The 21,415-nt window shown below is 39.4% G+C and overlaps 1 protein-coding gene across 8 annotated transcripts in view; it reads left to right on the top strand.

The window, feature by feature from the left end:
• Nucleotides 1–21,415, top strand: part of prdm16 (PR domain containing 16) — a 249,012-nt gene that overhangs the window by 59,155 nt on the left and 168,442 nt on the right. For all 8 annotated transcript variants that reach the window (XM_041799278.1, XM_041799275.1, XM_041799272.1 and 5 more), the window contains one exon: nt 18,156–18,625. In XM_041799278.1, the coding sequence (XP_041655212.1) occupies nt 18,156–18,625 (470 nt within the window). The remainder of the gene's footprint in view (nt 1–18,155; nt 18,626–21,415) is intronic.

The raw sequence follows: 21,415 nt of genomic DNA, 5'->3' as shown, positions 1-21,415 counted from the left end.
TTTTACCCCTTTGACTTTTAAATCAATATCAATGAAGTGGTCTAGTTATTTATTTTACCCTCTTTAAACAACTGGATCAATACCCATCTGTCATGCTTTCTCACAAAGAATGTTATCACTAGTGCTGGAGATTAGGCGGCTGTAGCATCTTATCCTGAGACTTTTTGTTACCCTGCGTTATGTAGGTTTCTCACTGCTCTCCAGACTTAACTTTATTTGGGATACCTTTAACATTAATTTTATTTATTTTAATTTATTATATTTTATTTTATTTATTTAAACACTTCTGAAACTCGTCTGTCAAATGTTTTTTTAAAGAAGTGCAGCACCATAAGTAAGTACTGGCTGAATGAACAAGTAAGTTTTGGAGGTTTAGGCTGGACCAACAAACATGTTTTAAAGAACTTACATGTGTAAATTTGTTCACCCTCAAACTTTAAAATGTGTGCTTTAAGAACTGAAATTTTAGGGTGAAGTACTACATTTAGATATCAGTAGAGATATTGGTATCAGAATTAATTTGTAAATATTGGCATATTGAATATTGGCAAAAAAGAATATAATGCATCCTTACTTAGAATTTATCATGTGTATTGCCTCCATATTAATGTAGGTGAGAGTTGTGTATGCAAACTGTAGTTTTGCAAGCATCCATTGGTATTTTTACTACTGAAACAAAGTAAAATTCAACCTGAGCCTTTTTTTTTGTATTTTTTTCCTCAATATATTTACAATCTCTAGACTATGAACCCGCCATAATTGCTGATCCTTAATTTTATGACAGAAAATTTCAAAGAAAGAAACCGCTAAACCAGAGTGTTAGTGCATTGACTGGCATTCTGTTATTATTGTAGTAAATAAAACTTCAAGTGGACCCCAAAACCAAATAACCAAACCAAAAACTGAACAGGTTTCAGTTGAATCCTGATTTTTCATAGCAACAACATGTTTGCATTCCTAGCAGAGAGGTTAATGTTAGACTGTGCTTGAGAACGTCAGCAACTGTGATATGTATGCACATTTTCTTATAATGTTTATTAAATGGACTCTTGGTATCAGGATCAGACGTGGGCAGCCACATGTGTAAAATACAAAGATCATCAGGAAAAGTATAGCTAAAAACCAGTCACCTTCATTGAGGGCTTCATTAAATATGCTCTCTATTCTCTCTCTCACTTTCTGTGTTGTACTGTGCTTTTTGAATGTCTTGTTTTCTTGCTATTTTTCCTTTCAGAGCCTAAAAAAAAACCTCTATGAAGAATAAAAAAACGGTCAACTCCTTTTGTACTAACCCATTCTCTGTCACATTGGTGCAGAGGGTCATCCATAATCTGGACTGTCACACCACCAAACAAGGTCTATCCTTCATTCCTTTCTCCTCTTTCAGGCCCTGTCCACTACACCAATCCGTCTGTCAGGCCAGGACTTGACCTCTGATCTCAAAGGGCCCGCCCATCTTGTTACCCCTAACCCTTAGTTGATTGTGTCACTGACCAGCACTGGTTATTGTGTCCTGTCTTTTTCAGTGTTTAAAAACATCAAATGTAGTTCACAGAAAATGTTGGAAAATGTATCATCAAACATCACTGATGATGAAAAACATCTTTGTGTTGTAGTAAAACACAGAAGAGCAGATGTTTCCTTTGGTTGAATAGTAGAGTGGGATAATACCACAAACACCACATTTAATCATGTGAACTGAATCTCAAACTGATTTTCATTGGGAGACAAAAATCTTGAGATGTCATCATTTTCAGTGACATGATGAAAAGGAAATGCATCACATAGAACTATATCAGTAAAAATATTTTTTTCTTTTTACTCCTTATCCCTCTCTTTCTCTCCTTGTCTCTCCCTCTCTCCCCCTGTCCTTGTACCTAGATTCCTGCTTAATGTCTAGACTGATGAGCCCAATTTGGACTGGTTCTACAGCCGGCCCTGTTTGATTAATGGCTCTAGTTTAGGTAGCATCAGTGCTGCCTCGTCCTTGTTTCATCACACACACACACACACACACACACACACACACCCACCTACACACACACCCACACACACAAGTCTAAACACTGACACAGACACACACACACATATATAGCCACTTATTGCCACCAGACCAGCCTTGTAATTGATGACAGAGGGCTAAGCATTTGCAAACCAAATGTGCAAATGGGAGACAGAGCAAACTCTGCTTCTTACACCTCTCCACCACCCCTCTTTCTCTCTTTCTCTCTCTCTGTCTGCCTCTCCACCTGCCCTCACTGTCTGCACACCCACTCTTTCATTAGGCATTTGTCACAGTGATATGAAGGGCCAGGGCAGCATTGTGACATGCTTAGAAGGCAGTATAAATATTTGATCAGCTCTAATGGATATCGTCACAGCGCACTAATTGTGCCACACATTATCTGAGGTGTGGTATCAGTGGCGGACATCCCCTTTGATCCTTCCTCTGCCCCCCCCTTCCTTCAGCCCATCTCAGCCTCTCTTTCGTCTGTTTATGCAGTTTATTTTGGGCCACATGTCATTATCTGCCCCCCCCCCCCTTGTCTTCCTGCCTTTTTTTTGTTAGTAATCTCTCTTGTTGTTGTCATCTTTCTCTCAGTGACGTCACTGTCTAACTCTTCAGTTCACCTCAATGTGTGTCACATATTCTGTTGTTCTCCGGTGCCCTTTTGGCCACTCATGCACACAAATAGATGCACCCAAGGGACCTGAGGACAATACACAGCAGGGAAACCACATGTACATGTTTTGTTTTGCCTCTGGAGCTCATGGTCCAGCACTTTTATATGCAAAACACAAATAGTCAAAAAGGAAAGTGTATTTTTTAAATATGCTGACATTTAACATTTCAATCAAAGTTTTATAAAGCGTAGTGTAAAGCTGACTGTGTTTGCTTCGGTAACCTCAGCTCAGTGAAGAACTAGAATGACTACTGCATGTCTTGCTCACCTTAGCCCAGTCTTATGCTAGATTTGTATTTTTGGGGCAACCGTGATCCTTTAATGTGCTCAGAATACGTTTTTTTTTTTTTTTTTTTCCCCCCACATGTCCTCCTTTAACCTCCATCCTGTTTGTATTTACTTGTTGTTATTTACGGCGCGTCTCCAGCAAAGATCTGTGACATTGTTCGGTGTCCCTCCTCTTTTCTCTCTCTCTCACCCTCCCTCGGACGTTTCCATTTAGCCAAAGACAAAACAAGTTAATTAGATCGGAAGTGCGGGCCTATCAATGGGGAATCAGTATTCAAATCAAGGCCTTGTCTGGACACAAACAGCAGGAAGCCAAACAAGACCCCGGCGCTGCTCAATGGGAAGACGGCAGAAAGAGAGAGAAAGAGAGGGAGAGAGAGCCTGTACGGGGGACTTACATTGGCCAAAATACACACACAGGCAATGTTTATGTGCTGGATCATTGTATTTCTGTGTTTCCTTTCATGTCTGTGTATTTTTGTGTGTTTGCATTAACTTTTTTGCCTTTCAGTTTTTGTCCTCGCTGAAAGGTGAACAGAAAGTTGGAAGCCGACACTGATTACAGTGTTTCAATGATTTTATTTAGTTTGGTTTTGTGAGCTGCTGCATTTATTCTCTCTTTGCTCTTTTATTACACTTTTACAAATCAGCAGAGTTTAAATGAGAGCTTTCCACCCTCAACATGCATTCTGTGATTTAAATAAGGGGCCCATAAACTGGGGCACTTCTACTTCACAATGAAGTGGTACAGCTACATGTTACCACTCTGTGGACTATTAGACACAAAGCTACCTTAAAGATCATACAACCTATTCTAAAACTTAAAGCTGTATGTTATGAACATACATTAATAACTGGGATGAATGTAAAGATGGATTTGTTAACAAATTCTAAAGTCTATATTGCTTTGTTTTACCAGTATTGTGTCTGGACACACACTAGAAAGTTTTGTTTTTCAGTTTAGAGATGTGGTTTTTTTGTTTGTTTCAGGAGTTTTTTTGAGCATCATCACATTTTGTTGTGTTTTTCTAATAATATTTTGGTTTGTGTGCATCTTAATTAACCTGTAAATTGATTCAACCCTGCCACCTCGCAAAACTGCAGCTCTAAGGCTGCCATAGATGAGAATCCTTGAATATTGGAATTGTTTTTCTGTTATTTACGTTACATTTTTTACATAACACACTTAGGAAGTAAAAGGAAGTGGCAAGGACATGACAGAATAGGAGAAAAGAAAGAAAGAGGATAAGAGATGGAAAGAGAGGGAAGTAGAGTTAAGACAAGAGGGGAAGAGACGAGAGGAGAGGGAAGTGGAGAGGAGAGGAGGGGTGGAGTTGGGAGGGAAAGGTCCCATTATCTCGTATGGAGGGCCACCTGAGCTAAAGACAGCCATTTGTTCCCAAATCGACCTGTCGACCCCCGCCTAATTACCAGCCAATTATTTCCAAATGGACCACATTCACCCCACACCCTGCACACTTAAAGAGGAGAGGGACAAAATTGCTTCTCTCTCTCTCTGAATCTGTCAGACACATTCATTCTTCTAGGTACACTGTCTTTTTGTCTTTGTACAACTCCCTCTGTGCTTTTTAAAAGTAAAAGATACTTTTTCACCTATTGTTGCGGTTTGCTGATTTTCCAACCCACGAAACTTTAGGCATAAACACATGAATGAACATCTGGTAGCGCACACTTGCATGTTTATTCCCAGTTCTTCTAGTTCTGTGACTTTTAACTATGTGGCTTCATTATGGGCAGTTTGACACTGAGCTTCTGTGTGTGTTTCGTGCGTCTTTGCCCTTTTCACACAGAAATATTATGATACAAGCAGCTCTCATATAACTGCCACATATCTATAAACCTCCCCCTCTCTCCCTCCCTCCCTTTCTCTGGCACCGGTCAGTCTCAGCAGGCCGATGTGTATCGATGGGTCCGGCATGCAGGAGCCACCCGAAGGAGAAGAAGGCTGTGCCCCTGTTCCCAGAATTCTTTGTGGTTGGCCTCCATTGTTCGCCACCACTTGTATACAGTATTGTCAGACTGATTGTGAGCCTCCGCTCTCTTGTGCTCTGCGGACGGCCAGAGAGGGAGCAGAGCAAAAGAGGGAGACGGAGGGAGAGGGGATGAGGAGGAGGAGGAGGAAAGGAGCTGTAAGCATTGTGTCCCTTGCTCGCCATTCTCCTGCCTTCCCATCTGTTTCCCTCTCTTCCTTCCTGTTTCTGTGGGATAGTGAAAAGATTAGTAATAGCACCGCCACAGCTTGTAATAGGGGAAGCCATGGTTGGGAAATACGATGGATGGGTTTGAGATATCATCTGAGTGGTGCAAATAGTTTTGAACTCTGACACCTTACTTCTTGCTAGTAGACTTTGATGTGTGCTATTGTGTTTGTACGTGCAATATTGAATTTACTGAGCTGTTATAATACTCCACTTCCGGATGTTTTATTCAGCTAGCACTTTTATAGTCTTTTCTTCTAAATATGCCAGAGCTAGTAAACAATTTTATTCTGATTTACATGGAGTGAGCACACAGAAAGTTTTCATTTCAAAGAAGTTAAATGCTTTAACTCCAAAGCCTTTGGTATAGTTTATATTTCTGTACATTTGTTGGCAAATGCATATGCTAATATACATGGTAAACCTACATATTAGCATAGTACTTATATTTTTTGAGACTGGACTCCATTTAGTTTGTGCTGATGATAGACTTATAAAACAGATGCAATGAGTATCTCTTTCCTTCATTTAATACACTAATATTTACTTTTTAATTTGATTATTTACTTTTTGAAATGTCAAATTTAGTCTTGCTTCTTTGCTTGATCAGTTTGTGAAAAATCTGCAAGTATTAAAAAAGTTTCTATTATTTTTCACCTTAATTATAACTTCTGTACTAGTGCTGCACAATGAATATAATCACAATGCTCAGCCATAGAATGATGTAACTGCATAAATATGCAATTATATTTGTAATAAGTAATACTTGAATGATTGTCAGAAATGCAGGAAGGTCTTTAAGTTTCCAGTTGTGCCACTATTACAGTTTGTAGAAATACCTCTATTTTCAGAAAGAAAAAAAACTTTAAATTTTCGTTTTTAAATATGAAGTCTTTTCAAATGCAGTATGGTGACAACTTCAGGTTTTGTGTTTTTTGAATGCTACTCAATATTTTTATGTTTTGAGTTGAGAAAAACACACTTCACAAGCAAGTAAACTCATGATACCATTGATGTATTACATAGCAATTACAATCGCATATGGCCATGGTACTCAACCCTGCTCAACCAAAGAGCCAAATTGTTGAAATCCAATAATTAATCAGGGCATGCAGAAAGCTTGGTTTCAGTCTGTATTTTGTGTCTCGCAATGAAAAGGAAAAAAAAAATACAAAATAAAAAAAGAAAGATCTGGTTTCCCCTTACATTTTAATCCATTTTCTTTATCTATAGTTAATTAAGAATATTATTTGGATTAAAATTATGCTAAGTTGCCCTGTCTTATCCCCATTGTCAACTCAGTCAGATGTTGTCAACTCTGTCTGATGTTAGTCAACTGTATGATTTTTGTCAACTCTGTCATGTTTTTCAACTCCATCGTTGTTTGTCAACACCGTCCGATTTTTGTCAACTGTCAGATGTTGTTTGTCAACTCTGTCGAATGTTTGTCAACACCGTCAGATGTTTGTCAACTTTCAGATGTTTTTCCAACTCTATCGTTGTTTGTCAACGCTGTCAGATTTTGTCAACCATGTCAGATGTTTTCCAAGTATGTCAGATGTTTTTTTCCAACTCCACTGTGTTTATCAGCAGTGTCAGAAGTTTTCTCAACTATACTGGATGTTTCAACCCTGTCAGTAGTTGCCAACTCCATCATTGCTTGTCAACACTGTCATCATTGTTCAACTCAATTGTTGCTTGTCAACTAAGTTGTCAGAAGTTTTCTCAACTATACCAGAAGATTGCCAACTCTGTCAGATGTTTGCCAACTTTGTCAGAAGATTTTTTTGTTTATTAAGCAAAAAATGCATTGTCCTCTGGTCATTTTATTCTGCTTCTTTGTGAACCTACCAGCTAATACATATGCAATAATTATATGTTTAATTAAAAAATTAAAAAATTAGTTTGATCTAATTAAAAGTAAAAATTAAATTTAGAAATCATTAAATTCAGAGATGAGGTACTTCAGATGAGTAAGAAAATAGAAAGTAAGAGAAAATAATGCATTTTACTACTAAAAATACTGAATACCTGTATTAGATAAGAAAACTTGACATTTATCTTGAAATAATAAAAGAAAAATTAAATACATTTCACCATGTCTGCTGAAGATGACAGAAATCAAGATTTGATTGCCAAAAAAAGTCATGCTTTGGAAAAAAATGTTAAATTAAAAATGTGTTCCTACACACAGCTGTTAGTAGAGACCTTAACCTACACAAATATCCCCTTCACATTAATGAAGTAAAACAAAATTACAAAGTCAAGTTCGGGACACGTGTTGTCCCTTTTCTCCAGAATCAGTGATATTTATCTTGCATGTTCTCTGTTGAACATGTCTGATGGGAATATACAGACAAGAAATAAATGATGGGAATTAATTTTGACATTTAAAGATAACTGAATAAGTGTGTGTATTGGTGTGGGAAACAAACTGATTGATGTGACTTGCAATACAGTAGATCATTTTTGAGGTCCAACTTTCCTTTTTTTAAGGTTTTCTGGGGGATTTTTTTTAGCCAAGTAAGACTTAACGAGCCAGAAGTCATCACAAAAGAGCCACATGTGGCTCAAGAATCACGTCTTGAGTATCACTGCTCTAGTTTAATTGCAATCGCATATTACTATCAAATCATGCAGCACTATTCAGTACTTAAATGCCTTAAACAAATGTTCGAAATGTTAGATGATATACTATTGGAATACATTTTGACAAATCTGAAAATTGAAAGGTATGTCAGGTTTTTCTTCATGTAATACAAGACTTGTGCTTGTTTTATGTTAAACCTTCTGTTCTTCTGTTATTGTACATATTCTATTGAGTGCCAGCTTAGTATCCCCACAGGAATCATTAAACCCTCTTCTGATTGAGTCTAATATGAATATTCTGGAAAGTCCAGTGTTACATGGCTTAATGTGTCTGCCACAGATGTGTGTGTGTGAGTGTATGTGTGTTCTGCTTGCTGTGGGCCGAGACGGAGCTGCGTACCGGCCTTCTGGCAGAGTTTGAAGCTAAGTGGATTAGCATATCTCCCATGTCAGCTCCATTCACTGTGACAGCCTGATGACATGGGACTGTGTGACGGCCGCGACCCACCTGATGTCCATGGCTCAGGCCTCCCAGCAGGTGGTCTGATGGAGGCAGGGAGGGAGAGTGAGAGGGTGAGAGATGGGGGGGGAGTCAGGGATGGGATTATGAGAAGCAGAGTCATGCTCGTAGCAGTTTTAGGGAGACAGAAAATATGTTGTCTTAGCTGAATGTTTGTCTCTGAGTTCAGTTGTAGAGAACAAATGTGCTTTTCTTTTAAATGAGGCTCTATTATACTCTGAAGGAGTTTAGCTGTAAGTATTTTGTTTGATATCCCTGTGCAGTATTGGTTAATCCAGAGCTATTACAATCTAAAAAGTTGCAGGGAAGTTTTTATTTGGCATAAAAGTCGTTCTTATTTCATAAAATTGTCTATGGGAAATATAATTTCCTCATGTAATATGTTTATGTAGGGTTTGTTTGGTTGTTTCTGACCTTCTGGGAGTTATTTTGTTCATGAAACAAATATCATTTTTTCTCCAGTTACATTTTTTAAATTCAGTAGGTACTGTAACAGAAATTAAAATTAAACACATACATGACATATTCCTTGTTTTTTTGGCTTTCCTGTCCTCTACAGTTCTTAGTACTTTAATGAATACTAGATCTCCTTCCTCTGTGTCATACTTTCTTCACTATCCCTCCATCCTTTTCACCTTTCCCTCCCCACTCTCTCTGGTCCATTGTAACATTTCTATTCACTCTCCCTTCACTGCAACCCTCCTCCTTCTCTTCATCCACCTCTTCATCCTCCTCTTCCAACATAGTCTTGTGCCGGCCTAGCCAGGCAGTGCTAACACTTTTGTCAGGGTGATTAATAGCATGCTGGATTGCTGTTAATTCACTGGCTAATGACAGCAGGGAGCAGGCAAGAAGAAGAGAGGAGCGGGGCTGCACAGTAATAGACTGATGTATGAGTATAGGCTACTTCCAGTGGCAGAGGTGAATATCATCACCCTCCAAAGCATACACTCATACACACACACAATTCATATCCCCCACCCCTCATGGGACACACTGGTGTGGCCTCAGACAAACTCCCAGGTGGTGCCTGACACCAAGGTAACATACTCCATACTTTGAAGAGAAAAGAGATATTGGGTATTTTGTTTTATGAAAAACATAACAATATTTTTTTTCAAAAGTACATCAAGCACTTGTGTGCAAAACACAGCACCTTAAAATCACAGCAGATCTACATATCTGACTGAAGTAAAGCATTAAGATTTAACAAGAGTCAGATGTAAACCTTTCCAAGGCAAATATGTTTTGCAAAAATTACAGTTTGTTTTAAATCCAGCAATTACACAAATCAAAAGGCTTTGTATAAGTAAAAATATGAATCTTGCATGCATGCGTACAGACCATGGAGATGCAATTTTGAAAAAGTTTGGATTGATGCCACAAGTAGCTGACCAAATATTCATCAAAGATGTTCTCACTGTGAGCAAATGGCACAACTATTTCAGACCAAAACTAAAGCAAAAAAGAAAAAAAAAGTCTCCCTCACGTTTACACACAAGTAGGCATATCATGCACCTCACCCTCTCTGTCCCTGGTTAATAAGAATGGATGGGCTTGTTCTGAACACTGTCTGCCTTGGTGCTCCCTGAGCTCGCTGCCTGGTCTCCTGAGTGGGTTGCTAAATGAAGCTGCACCAGAAGTAGGTGTAGGGACATAAGCTCACCTCCACACACATACACTCACCTGCAGAATGAAAATAAAGGAAAGAAAAAAGAGGGAATAGTTTGTTCCTACACTGTGGAAGGTATTCTCTGTTAAGCCTGACTTCTTACAGTCTCCTGGGAGAACTGCAAGTTGTTGGAAACTGTCATAATATTTAATCAGACTTGGTCAAAAGAAAGCATTGATGTCCACTGATTACAAGTATTGGCCCGTATAGGCAAGATATAGCTTGGTGGACATTGATATTTTCCCACCTGGTCTGACTTTTTTGAGTTCAAGGCACAGTGTGTAATATTAAGCCTAACAGCATTTAGCAGAACAAACTTAATATATATTATATGCAGTGCATTCAGAAAGTATTCAGACTCCCTTCACTTTTTTTTGTTTTCTGATGTTGCAGCCTGATGCTATAGATGATTAAATTCATTTTATTCTCATTAATCTACATGCAGTACCCCATCATGACAAAGTGAAAACATTATAAAAATTTTGTAAAATTATGAAAAAAAAAAAAAAAAAAAAGGAAATCTCACATTTGCATAAGTAAAAGCAAAAACACTGTCCCAAGTGCAATACACATGAAGATCACTTGGAGTTTACAGAAAACTCCAAGTAAAAACTAACCTGGATTTGTTTCACACATCCATCTGGGAAAGCTTCAGTAGGAAACGTTTTGGAAAGGGCAGAGGATTTGAAAAAAACTCAGAGTGTGATTGGATGAACGTTCTGTCTGTCACATCTCTACGAGCCAATCACAGCAACAAAACACGTGACGTAGCCGCTATCGAGCTGCACATGCGCAGCTTCCGAGGAATAATGCGAAACATGGCAACTGTAGACATGTAAGTATTCGACTTTTGTCGTTTTTGAAAAGAAAACAACTCACCCCTGTTCTTTGTTCCTCTTTTAACAAAGAAATATCATCAAGTTCTGATAAACTGGTGCTTTAGCAGCATTCACGCTAAGCTCTTCCACCATAATTGCAATGGCCTCTTGCTGCTGCTGGCTTACATCACGATTCTGCCATACCTGAAAGTACTGCCCCTCGTCCTGATTGGTCCTGTCACTTTCTAACCGGGCCCAAACGGTTTAGATGGGAGCTTTGCAAGATGGATTCGCCAGTGAAAAACAAGGAAACGGGTGTATCCATCTACTTTGCAAGGTTAAGTAAAATCTAAGTGGGCTTCCGTCTAGCCACTCTGCAATAGGCCCAGATCAGTGGAGGGCTGCAGTGACAGTTGTCCCTCCACTGGAGCTCCGTCAGTGACCATTAGGTTCTTGGTTGCCTTTCTCACTAATGCTCTCCCCTCATTACTCAAGTGCAACAGAATTTTTTTGTATCCTTCCCCAGATCTGTTCCTTGTAACAATCCTGTCTTTGAGCTCTGCAGGCAGTTCCTTTCACTCCTATGGCTGGGATTTTGCTCTGATATGCATTGGCAGTTGTGAGGCCTTCTATAGAGGAGTGTGTGCCTTTCCAAATCATGTCCAATCAATCAAATTTTACCACAGCTGGACTCCAGTCAAGGTGTAGAAACATGTCAAAAAGATCAAGAAAAATGGGAGGCATTTGAGTGAAATATCAAGTGTTTATGGAACGGGAGTATCAATGTCATTTTTTTCCCATAAATTAGCAAAAAATGTCTCAGATTCTGTTTTCATTGTCACAATGGGGTACTGAGTGTAGATTAAGTAGAATAAAAATATTTTTTTGACAGTACCATCAGGCTGCAACATAAGAAAACTGGAAAAAGTGAATCAGGTCTGAATAATTTCTGAATGCACTGTAAAGGGCACTTAGGTTAACATGATAAAATCAACATGTCTTAACATACAGGGTTGCTGTGGAAGTGTCTTTGACTAATTTTTACTGTTTCAGAGGTGGGTCATGACAATACTAAACTGCCCCTTTAAAATAGTTTATTTCTTAAAACAAAAATCTATTTGTTTTTTTATTCTTAGCCTTAAAGTTGCCATTTTGTGTTGGTATATCATGTCTTAATTTCACTCTCTTCTTGCTCTATTTCAATGCGGTTCCTCCCTCTCTCTCCATCTAGCTCTTTTCTCTCACCATCCTTTTACTTTCTGCCCCCCCACTCCCCCCTGGGTGATGTTTGCAACTCAATTTGGCAAATGTAACTCAATATTGATTACTATTAATATTTATCATGTTTGTGAGCATGTTTTCTTCTTGTGCTATTAATCTGCCCTGTTAATAAATGTCTGCAGTAGCCTGGGCTGAGGCCCCTAGGGACAAAGGGGCCACCAAACACACAAGCACACATGCACATACACATGCACACGGGCACACAAGCATGCACACCTGCTCTTAGCTGCAGGAGGTTGCCTTCTGTCTTCTGTGTGTCTGGAGGCCGAATCTCATCCTGCACACACACACACACACACACACACCCACCCACACACCTACGCACACACACACACATACTCTCATAATATTGGAGGATGGAGTGCCTCCAGGCTGCTCAGCACAAATAACACATCAATACATCAGCAGTGTTGTGCTGTAGCAACACAAACACAAAATGTGCACTAACGTATAAGATCACCAAAAGCTTTAGTCTGCTCCTTATTGAGCTAAAGTGACCACATTGAGCACACTTTCTTGTTCTTTTTGTGGAATTGTTCGAAAAAGTTGTTTTTTTTTACTGTTCTCAAAGAAGGTGAGAAAGAAACTACAGCAGAAAGAGGGAACCAGACAGGGACAGCTCCCCCTAGCAGCTTAAATAAGTTGATAACCAAAGAGCAGGAGAAGAAAACACAAAGATACAAACATATGCTGCCCAACAGTATGCAAGCAATTAAGTGTGTATTTACATTCTGCTTTAACTGATTTTCTTCTTTATGGCAAGTTAATGTAGCGCTCAACAAACATCACTTTACTGATCATTTTCTCAAGACAAAGTAATTAAAGCTGTGAATCTGGAATATGTAGCAATAGCAATACTTCAAAACTTTGAGTTTAGTTTCTATGCAAAGCAGCATACATGTGCAACAGCCACAAAAGCTGCAGATTTAAACTTTTCTTTCTTTCTTTTTCTTTTTTTCTCGGGGTTACTTCTGCCCTCTCTAAAGAAGTCATGTTACAGTTGCTTGGAAATGTTCTCAGTGCTTTTACAAGGGGAAACATTATGGCATTCGCTCACAGTGAAGTTTGCTGGTATTGTAGCAAACTGGGCCCTCATTGCTCACTTACTACTTAATGCCACACACTCCAACAGCACACACCCTCTCTCCCCTGAACGTCCTCCTTTGGCTGCCTCGGCACATGCTTCCATTTATACGTCATTTTAGATATATATTACCCCCGTGCCACCTTGGAAAAACACAGCATTGTACAGATTTTCACCTCTCACTCACTCCTCCTTTGAATTGCACTCATTTGATTTTACAGCCGCCTCTCTGCTCCGCCCCTCCTGTTTTAAAGCACAGAGTATTTAGGCTCTTTTGTCTGGAGAAAGAATCATCAAAGGTCTGCTTACTACAGAGAAACAGGTACCAATATCACTTTGTGGTGCAATAATGCAGCTAAGTAGGACCATATTGACACAATATAGCAGCACAAACAGCAGATTAAACCCTCACACAGATGTGAACATGTACGCGCAGTGCTTCCACATCAAAATGTTTGGTCATTTATTGCTCAACCAGCACCCATTTTTCATATCTGTCATGGTCCACACATTCTCCCTCTGCCTTCCTTTTTTTCTTTACCAGACAATCTTTTCTTCCCATATTTGGAGCCGATGGAGATTTTTGCATAGTTTTGCCTTTTCCCTGGATACTGTCTTTTCATCAGTGGCTGCCTTTCCTTTTGAATTAAACCAGATCAATTTACAGCCAGACAAAGATACAGTCTCTGTGTGCACTGGAGAGGAGAGGCATTGAGGGACAGAAGACGTGTGCGCTTTATGATGGCTGTCATTGGCCCCAGCTCCCTTATGTTTTAAAATAATTATAGCCACAGAATGTTGTCTGCAGTGCTTAAAATACTTCCTTTACTCATTTGCATTCCAGTGCATTAGTCAAATGCATCTCTAAACTCCAAATGTAACTAATTTTTCTCAATGAAGGAATAGCTGCTCATTCTGAGAGAAATGAGTCAGCCAAGTATTCATAGGCTGTTACCCAAAATCCTTGCTTGGAGTCAGTGTTGTTTCTTTCTACCAAGACTACATCGACAATACAGCTCAGTCTATGCACCACAAGGCACATGTGTTTGTGTGTGTCCAGGCAGACGGCAGAAAATGACTGCAGATCTCTATCTTTCTGCATTTAAGTCTCGAGTGCTCTGATTAAACACAACCACAGAACAATTTCCCTGTTGTAAGGCCCAACGATTAAACCACTGATTTTCAGCACCGTGTCAAGTTATTTTGCCATGGCAACACTGATTACAATGTTATCAGCCATTTATATTTATGTGATGTTTGTATTTTAATCTTGATCATAGAATAGGGAGTTTTTCTTTAGAGGCTTGTGCCCCTTTTTTCCTGTCTGGTAAATATGTGGTACTTTGGTTTATTTCAGCAATTAGTGTCTATAAATGTCATATCTATGTCATATCTTGTAATTTGACTGTGACATGCAGTAATTATGAGATATCATCTTTACCTAAAACATCAGCTGATCTGTTGCGCATGTTTATGGTCCAGAAACTGCTCCTGCAGTTGCAAACAGATGTGCGCTTGTGTGATAGCCAGCATCTGTATTCATATGTGCCCTAAAATCTTTGCTATTGCAACTTATGCTACAAAGCAAAGAGCTGCATTTACAGCATGCATTTACATTTATCAAATAAATGGGATGCCTTCATGTGGCCGGGGCCTGGCTCTCGGGCAGAGCGGCGTAGTTTTCCACTGGAATAACAGCCGCTGAACAAGCAGCCCATTGTAGCCACAGCCAGCACCGGGACCCCCAAGGTGCGAATTAATGATTGACCCCTGATGTAATCAGGATAAATAGCTCCCCGTAAAAGAGAAAGAGATGGCGGGAGGAACAGAGAGAGAAAGAACAACATAAGGAGGGAGAAAGGGAAGGCACGGGTGTTTTTTAAGAAGCCCTCAGGGAGATGAACCTAACATCTCTTTCTGGGTCTTTTGAGACTCTGAGCTAACATACAGCTGTTTAAAAGCAGCTCAGTCGTCAGATTTTAAACTCTGCATCTCCTCCTCTTTGTCCTCTTTCTGGCCTCTTTTATTATTTTCCTGCTTACTTTTCTCATCTGCAACTTTTAATGTATTTATAGAACTGTTGGTGGTCAAATGCCTAACATAGGGGAGAAGAAAGAAAAGATAGCTTTTCCTTTTATCCAATAATTTCAATAATCAAAATTGTCTTCAAGCATTATTTTCTTATGCATCAGCTCAGTAACAAGTGAGGTGAATATCATACGTGTGCCATTTCTCCTGCACTTTACACTTTACGGCTTGATGTCTTACAATAGATGTTTTGTTCATTAAAATTTAAGAGGCTTTTTTTCCTCTCATGCCTTGTTACTTAATTATGTTGTAGCTGTGTGCATTTTTTGTGCATAGAGGCTCCTAAAGCCGAATGCTATTTAATGGATTTTCCACAGATGTCTTTTTGTCAAAATTGCTCTCAGTGGGTCAAGTGCCAGTGAGAGCAGGATGGTTAAGAGGGAAATTGAGAGAAAAAAACTGTTAAACTGCCTGAAAACACTTTTGATTGAGCATAGGGAGCAGCAGATAGGGCTGAGTTATAAAACTTTAATTGATTTGTGAAAAAGTGGAAGCTACTTCTCGCTCACATGTTCCGATGCTTAATTGCACGCCTGGTCTGAGCCCCTGTGAAACAGCGATCATTAAAAAAACTAGTTCTTTTCCAGCCAAAATCACTGGATGACGCAGAATCAGTCATAAAAGGCTGGATTTTACTGCTGAAGCTTTATATGACAAGTTTCCCGGATCCACGGCAGGTTTGCCAGGAGCAGAAAAGCCCTTGTCGCATGCTTTCATAGTTTCATGTTTCACATTCTAAACGTACATGTCAGTTAATTTAACAACTTTCACTGTCCACATCTGTCAACAGGCAGAAAACCAAATATTTATCAAAAAAGCAAAGTTATGATGGACTGGACTATGAATAAGCTCTTGTGCTATTTAACTGAGGTTTTTTAATATATATATGTATTGGTCACTTGATGAGCTCATTTGATTGTTGGAAAACTTCAAGCCCTCAGTGATTCTCTCATCACTCTATCATGTCTGTAAAAAAAAAGAAAACCAATGGTTTAGAAATAAGAGTAGAATTTTTTAAAGTCAAATTCTTAAATGATTTATCTTTTACAGCAACTATTTAAAAGATTCAACCCGCAAACTTTTGTTGTGACCTAATAAACTGTCATGCACTTACAAGCACATTTTAAAATGTCATGTTGCAGCTCCAGCTTGAGCCTGGGAAGTGTTGGCAGCCTTGGCAGCAGGCTGGATGGAGGCTAACAGAGGGAGAGAGCTTGATTGAAACCACTCCTGCTGTAATTTTGGGCCTAGTTAGCCTGCTGATTGCCAAGCCCTGTGTTTAGATAGTAAAACTGCAGTGGTGCTTTGACTACAGACACCAGGATCTGTTCGGAGAAGAAAACAAGGAGGCACACAGAGATGGTTTTAGTAGCACACGCACACACAAATTCATACAGACAAAGGCTGGATGCTGAACTTGGTACACTGGTAGCACTGAATAATGGAAATTGTCAACTGGAAAATAAACAAGAGAAACATGATGAAAGTTGAGGCCACATTTTATGAGCATTCTCACACTTATTTGTATTACTCATCATTTTCCAACATGGTGGAATGGTTGGAGTGCAGATACATTTATACAGTCAGTCTGTGGGCAGGACAGTAATAAAAGGTGACAGGGGTAACCAGGTCAATGATGGACACAACTGTAACATGAGTCCTGGCACAAAACAGGGACTGTGATGGAACTGAGAACTTAACCCAGTACAACTTGGCTTCCCTAAACCTTATTTTCCTCTGTCGACTCTTCTCATATAAATCACAAATCTGTTAACTCAACATGCTGTATCTGAAGGCTTCAACATGATAGATAGGTATTCTTCACTCAGGAATACCAAATTCTCTTATTGCACCGTGTGGTTTTAACAGTTTGAGGTTTGGAGATTGAAGCTGGACCTTTTTCTGTAACCTAGGTTCATAAAGTCATTTCACAGTTTGCATTGTCAACTGAAGAAAGAGGTATGATGTAGGCTGTTTGCAGACCCAAGCCCTTTTACAGCAGTTGCAAATCAATCTATGTCTAATTTATCAACAGAAAAATATAATTGTGTTAATCCTTTACATCAGTGGTTCTCAACATGGGGTGGGGACCCTTTTGGGGGTTGCAAGACACTGAGAGGGGGGTCACCAGATGTCTTCAAAAAAACCAACATTTTTAAAAATGATTTCACATCGTATATTTTACCCATTTTTATTAAAACAGGGGTCTCCGGTCTTTGGCATCTTTATACTGCCCTACTAGGATTTTCCATGTTGAGAAGAAATCAGGCCAGCTGCTCAGCCCGCCCACTTCTGTGGTCCTCATACTGTTTTGAATTAAGGACACTATTAATTAAAACAGCACTCAGATTTTTGTGTGTTTATTAAACAGAAAACTAATGTTTTGGTCTCATGGATACATCTCTCATAATGGGGAAGAAAAGCTGTTAAAAGTACTCTTTCAAGCAAGCAATCCAAGAATGCTTATTGAATAATCACGGCATTAATCAGTAAGGTCATTTTTATAGCAATACTCTGTCATTATGAATAATATATGAATGATACCTAAACATTGGTTTATAGTTTTGTAGATACACCAAAATGGAGTGCAGTTTTTGTTGAGAGTCCGTAAACAGCAAAGATGGGCAAAGCTGAACAGTGTTGCTCTGTATATTGTGTTATTGTTTTGATTGTCGACAGCATTTACATAATGTATAATTGATACAAACTCAGCTCTGCATATTTAATAACTTTGTTTAACTTCATCATATTCTATGATTGAAAATCTATTTAAGAAATGAAGCTGTGCTTTTAGCTTTTCCAGTCCTGTTGGTGGTAAGGTCCAGAACTTGAAGAAGCCAGTGGTGTGAAAATGTGTTTTTAATTTTACCTTTTTATTAACAATGTTCCTGTGTTTGTTTCTGGATTCTTAGATGACAGTGAGCCAGTGGACAGCATGTACGACACAGAGGCTGACCTCCCAGGTCTAGCTCCGAGCAGCGGGGGTGGTGCCGACAGCCCAGAAGATGACGCAGATGACAGTGTCATCAACATGTCTCCCCTGCCCTCACCAACCCCTTCCCATCCAAACAACAACCACCATCACCACCTGCTACACCCCCATATCTACGCCACCCACCACCACCACCTTCACAACAACAGCAACAGCAGCAGCAACGACCAGGACTTCACCACACCCAAAGAGGGCTCGCCCTATGAGGCACCCGTCTACATTCCAGATGACATTCCCATTCCGAGTGAACTGGAGCTGCGGGAGTCCTCAGTACCTGGTGCTGGTCTGGGCATTTGGGCCAAGAGTCGAATTGGTGCGGGTGAGAGGTTTGGTCTGCACAGCATGCTGAATCATGGGGCCATGGGCAAAGACAGCTCTTTTGGATGGGAGGTAGGAACCAGCCCTGACTCTTTGTACTCTATTTGGAGCATTAATGTTTGTCTGTTTTTTATTCCAATGTAACCCTATTTCATCTTTAGCAGCACAAACAAATACTTTATCAACAGAAAAGATGTTGTCTGACTTGCAACCCCCCCCCCCCCCGTGTTTGGACCCCATCTTTGATCAGATCAGGCACACACACAGAGACAAACACACACATACAAAACACACTCATCCAGAAATTCGGCAGCAGAGCAATGTCAGATGGAAAAATCTGGCTGATTAGTGTAGGTATCAGCTTTTCTGGGCATCGGTCCGAGCGAGCACCCTCATTTGGTCACGCCACCCGATATGGAAATGGAAGAAGCATGGCCCAATGCAGTGGTGGCATATTGAACTATTAATTTTCATTTCAACATGACATTAGAGGATATTGAAGTTGCTTCAGTAAGCTCATTAGGGGAAAAAACTGATCTCTGTCTCGCTCTCTCTGTCTCCATCTCTCCTTTCTCATATGCCTAATCAGAAATGAAATTTACTGGCCTGCTTTTCATTTCCCTGACTCCTTGACTCGTAGTTTTTGGAGGCCAGTCATTCACGTGTTCTAGAGTAACATTGATACAGTATGTTATAAGGCAAAGCAACTTTGACAAGTCACTTATTAGAACATCATGTAAGATAGGGCACAGTGTGCTTAAATGAGACACCACCAGCTGATGCTAACTATTGCAACTTTTCAAATTTTTAATAAATTGTACCAACTTTTTCAAACCAAAAGTTTTTATCTATTTTATTTGACCTTTATTTAAAGTCAAAGTCAAAGTCCTGGCATATTTCCATTAAAATACAAAAATCTATTGTACAAGGCAGTTCTGGGAATTCAATTTTATTTAAGAATCAACAAAGCAATATGTAAAAGTAGTATTAGAAGTAGAAAATGACTGAAATGATCTTAAACCTTCTCCTTGGTGCTTTGTTAAAATTTAAGGGTAGATATCAGAGAGTGTAAATTTAAAAGTTTTGAAAACATGGTTTGGAGAGGTTGTTTTCCTGAATACCCCACTGGCAAGAATTTTCAAGAGTCACTAGACCCGAAATCACTTTTTTCTGCTTCAAAAACCTACACACAGGTTTCATTTATATTTAGCATTGTTGAACGATTGAGTCCCAAATCTTGACATTTGAGTGCAAAGTTTTTCTATTCAACATACATTGTGAAAAACATGCAAAGCAACTGCCCCCTACATGTTAGAACAAAGTAACTGAAATTGAGTGTTTTAAATGATTGATCTGGAGGGAGGTTATGTGCAGTATGTGGTGCCAGCTTTCCTTGCCCCAGAGCTCAACAGTGACTGCCCACTTTTTTGAGGTGGCAAACATTTGCAAGGTAACAGTGAGCTCCATCAGACATTGGTGTTTTTCTGACGGAGTTGAGTGTTTTAATTTCCCCAAGATTGCGAATAAATCTTGGAACTAGGTTGATAGCATACAAGCATGTCATCTACTGGAGCATACGGTGCATTTAGTAAGTATTTGGACTTCATTTTTTAAAAATTGTGCTATGGTGCAGCAGGTTGCTGTAGTTGATTATTTTTTCATTAATGTCTATTCTGTCCCCCATCATGACAAAGTGAAAACAGAATTTTAGAAAATTTTGCTAATTTATGAAAAAAAAAAACCTGAAGCATCTTATTTACATACGTATTCAGAATCTTTGCAAAATACTGTAGTTAAATTTAGTTCAGTTCCCCCATTTCTCTTGAACTTTTCTGAGATGTTTCCACACCTTGGTTGGAGTTGACATAGGGTAAAGTAAATTGAATGGACATGATTTGGAAAGGCACACACCTCTCTATAGAAGGCCTCTCAGCTGACAATGCATATCAGAGCAAAAATCCAGCCATGAGTTCAGAGGAACTGTCTGCAGAGCTCAGATGCAGGATTGTTGCAAGGCACAGATCTGGGAAAGGCTGCAAAAAATTATGTTGCACTGAAAGTTCCTAAGTGCTTGGCATTCATATGGAGGGTTTTTTTTTTTGCAAACTCCAAGTGGGCTTTCATGTGTTTTGCATTTAGTCACATGTTCATAAGCCTAGATCAGTCGAGGGCTTCATTGATGGGTGTCCTTCGGAAACTTTGCTCCATCTCCCGCAGGATCTCTGGAGTTCAGTCAGTGTGAAATTCTTGGTCACCTGTCATACTAAAGCCCTTCTCCACGATTGCTTAGTTAGGGCAGACAAAGGGTCCGAATACTTATGTAAACAATAATACAGAGAATTTTTAAATTTTTGACTGTAGCATCAAGCTACAACACTACAAAATGTAAAAAAGTGAAGAGGGTCTCAAAAGTTCTGAATGCACTGTATACTATCGTTTCACACTTAGGTAGTTCGTGATTAATCTCCTTGAATGGTAGTATGGCTAATAAACAAATATGCAAAAGCAATAAAGAGTGTATGATGTTGCAGCTGATGGTGGCGGGATGCAAAAGTCAGAATGTATGTCTTAGTCTTCTCCCCTCCCAACCTTGTCCATGATGTTCTTATGTTTTTTCATATTCCAGGGTAGATAAAACTCTGGGGTTTAGTTACACTTTTGAAGAATGTTTAAATACTACTTAAAGATTCAGTCTACAGAACTCTGGGTGGTTTTCACAGTAGGCTTCATTTCTTTTGTTCTCCTCCTTTTTCTTCTTAACAGTTGTAGGAGCATGCAGGCGATTAGAGCACACAGGCACACGCCATGTGGCAGTATGCCAGGCTGAACATTCTCCTTTTTAAAGTTCATATTATGGCTAGC

This window comes from Cheilinus undulatus, linkage group 11 (assembly GCF_018320785.1).
Source record: "Cheilinus undulatus linkage group 11, ASM1832078v1, whole genome shotgun sequence".
Taxonomy (NCBI): domain Eukaryota; kingdom Metazoa; phylum Chordata; class Actinopteri; order Labriformes; family Labridae; genus Cheilinus; species Cheilinus undulatus.
Note: the sequence above shows the minus strand (reverse complement) of the source record. Positions and strands in the feature narration are given on the sequence as shown.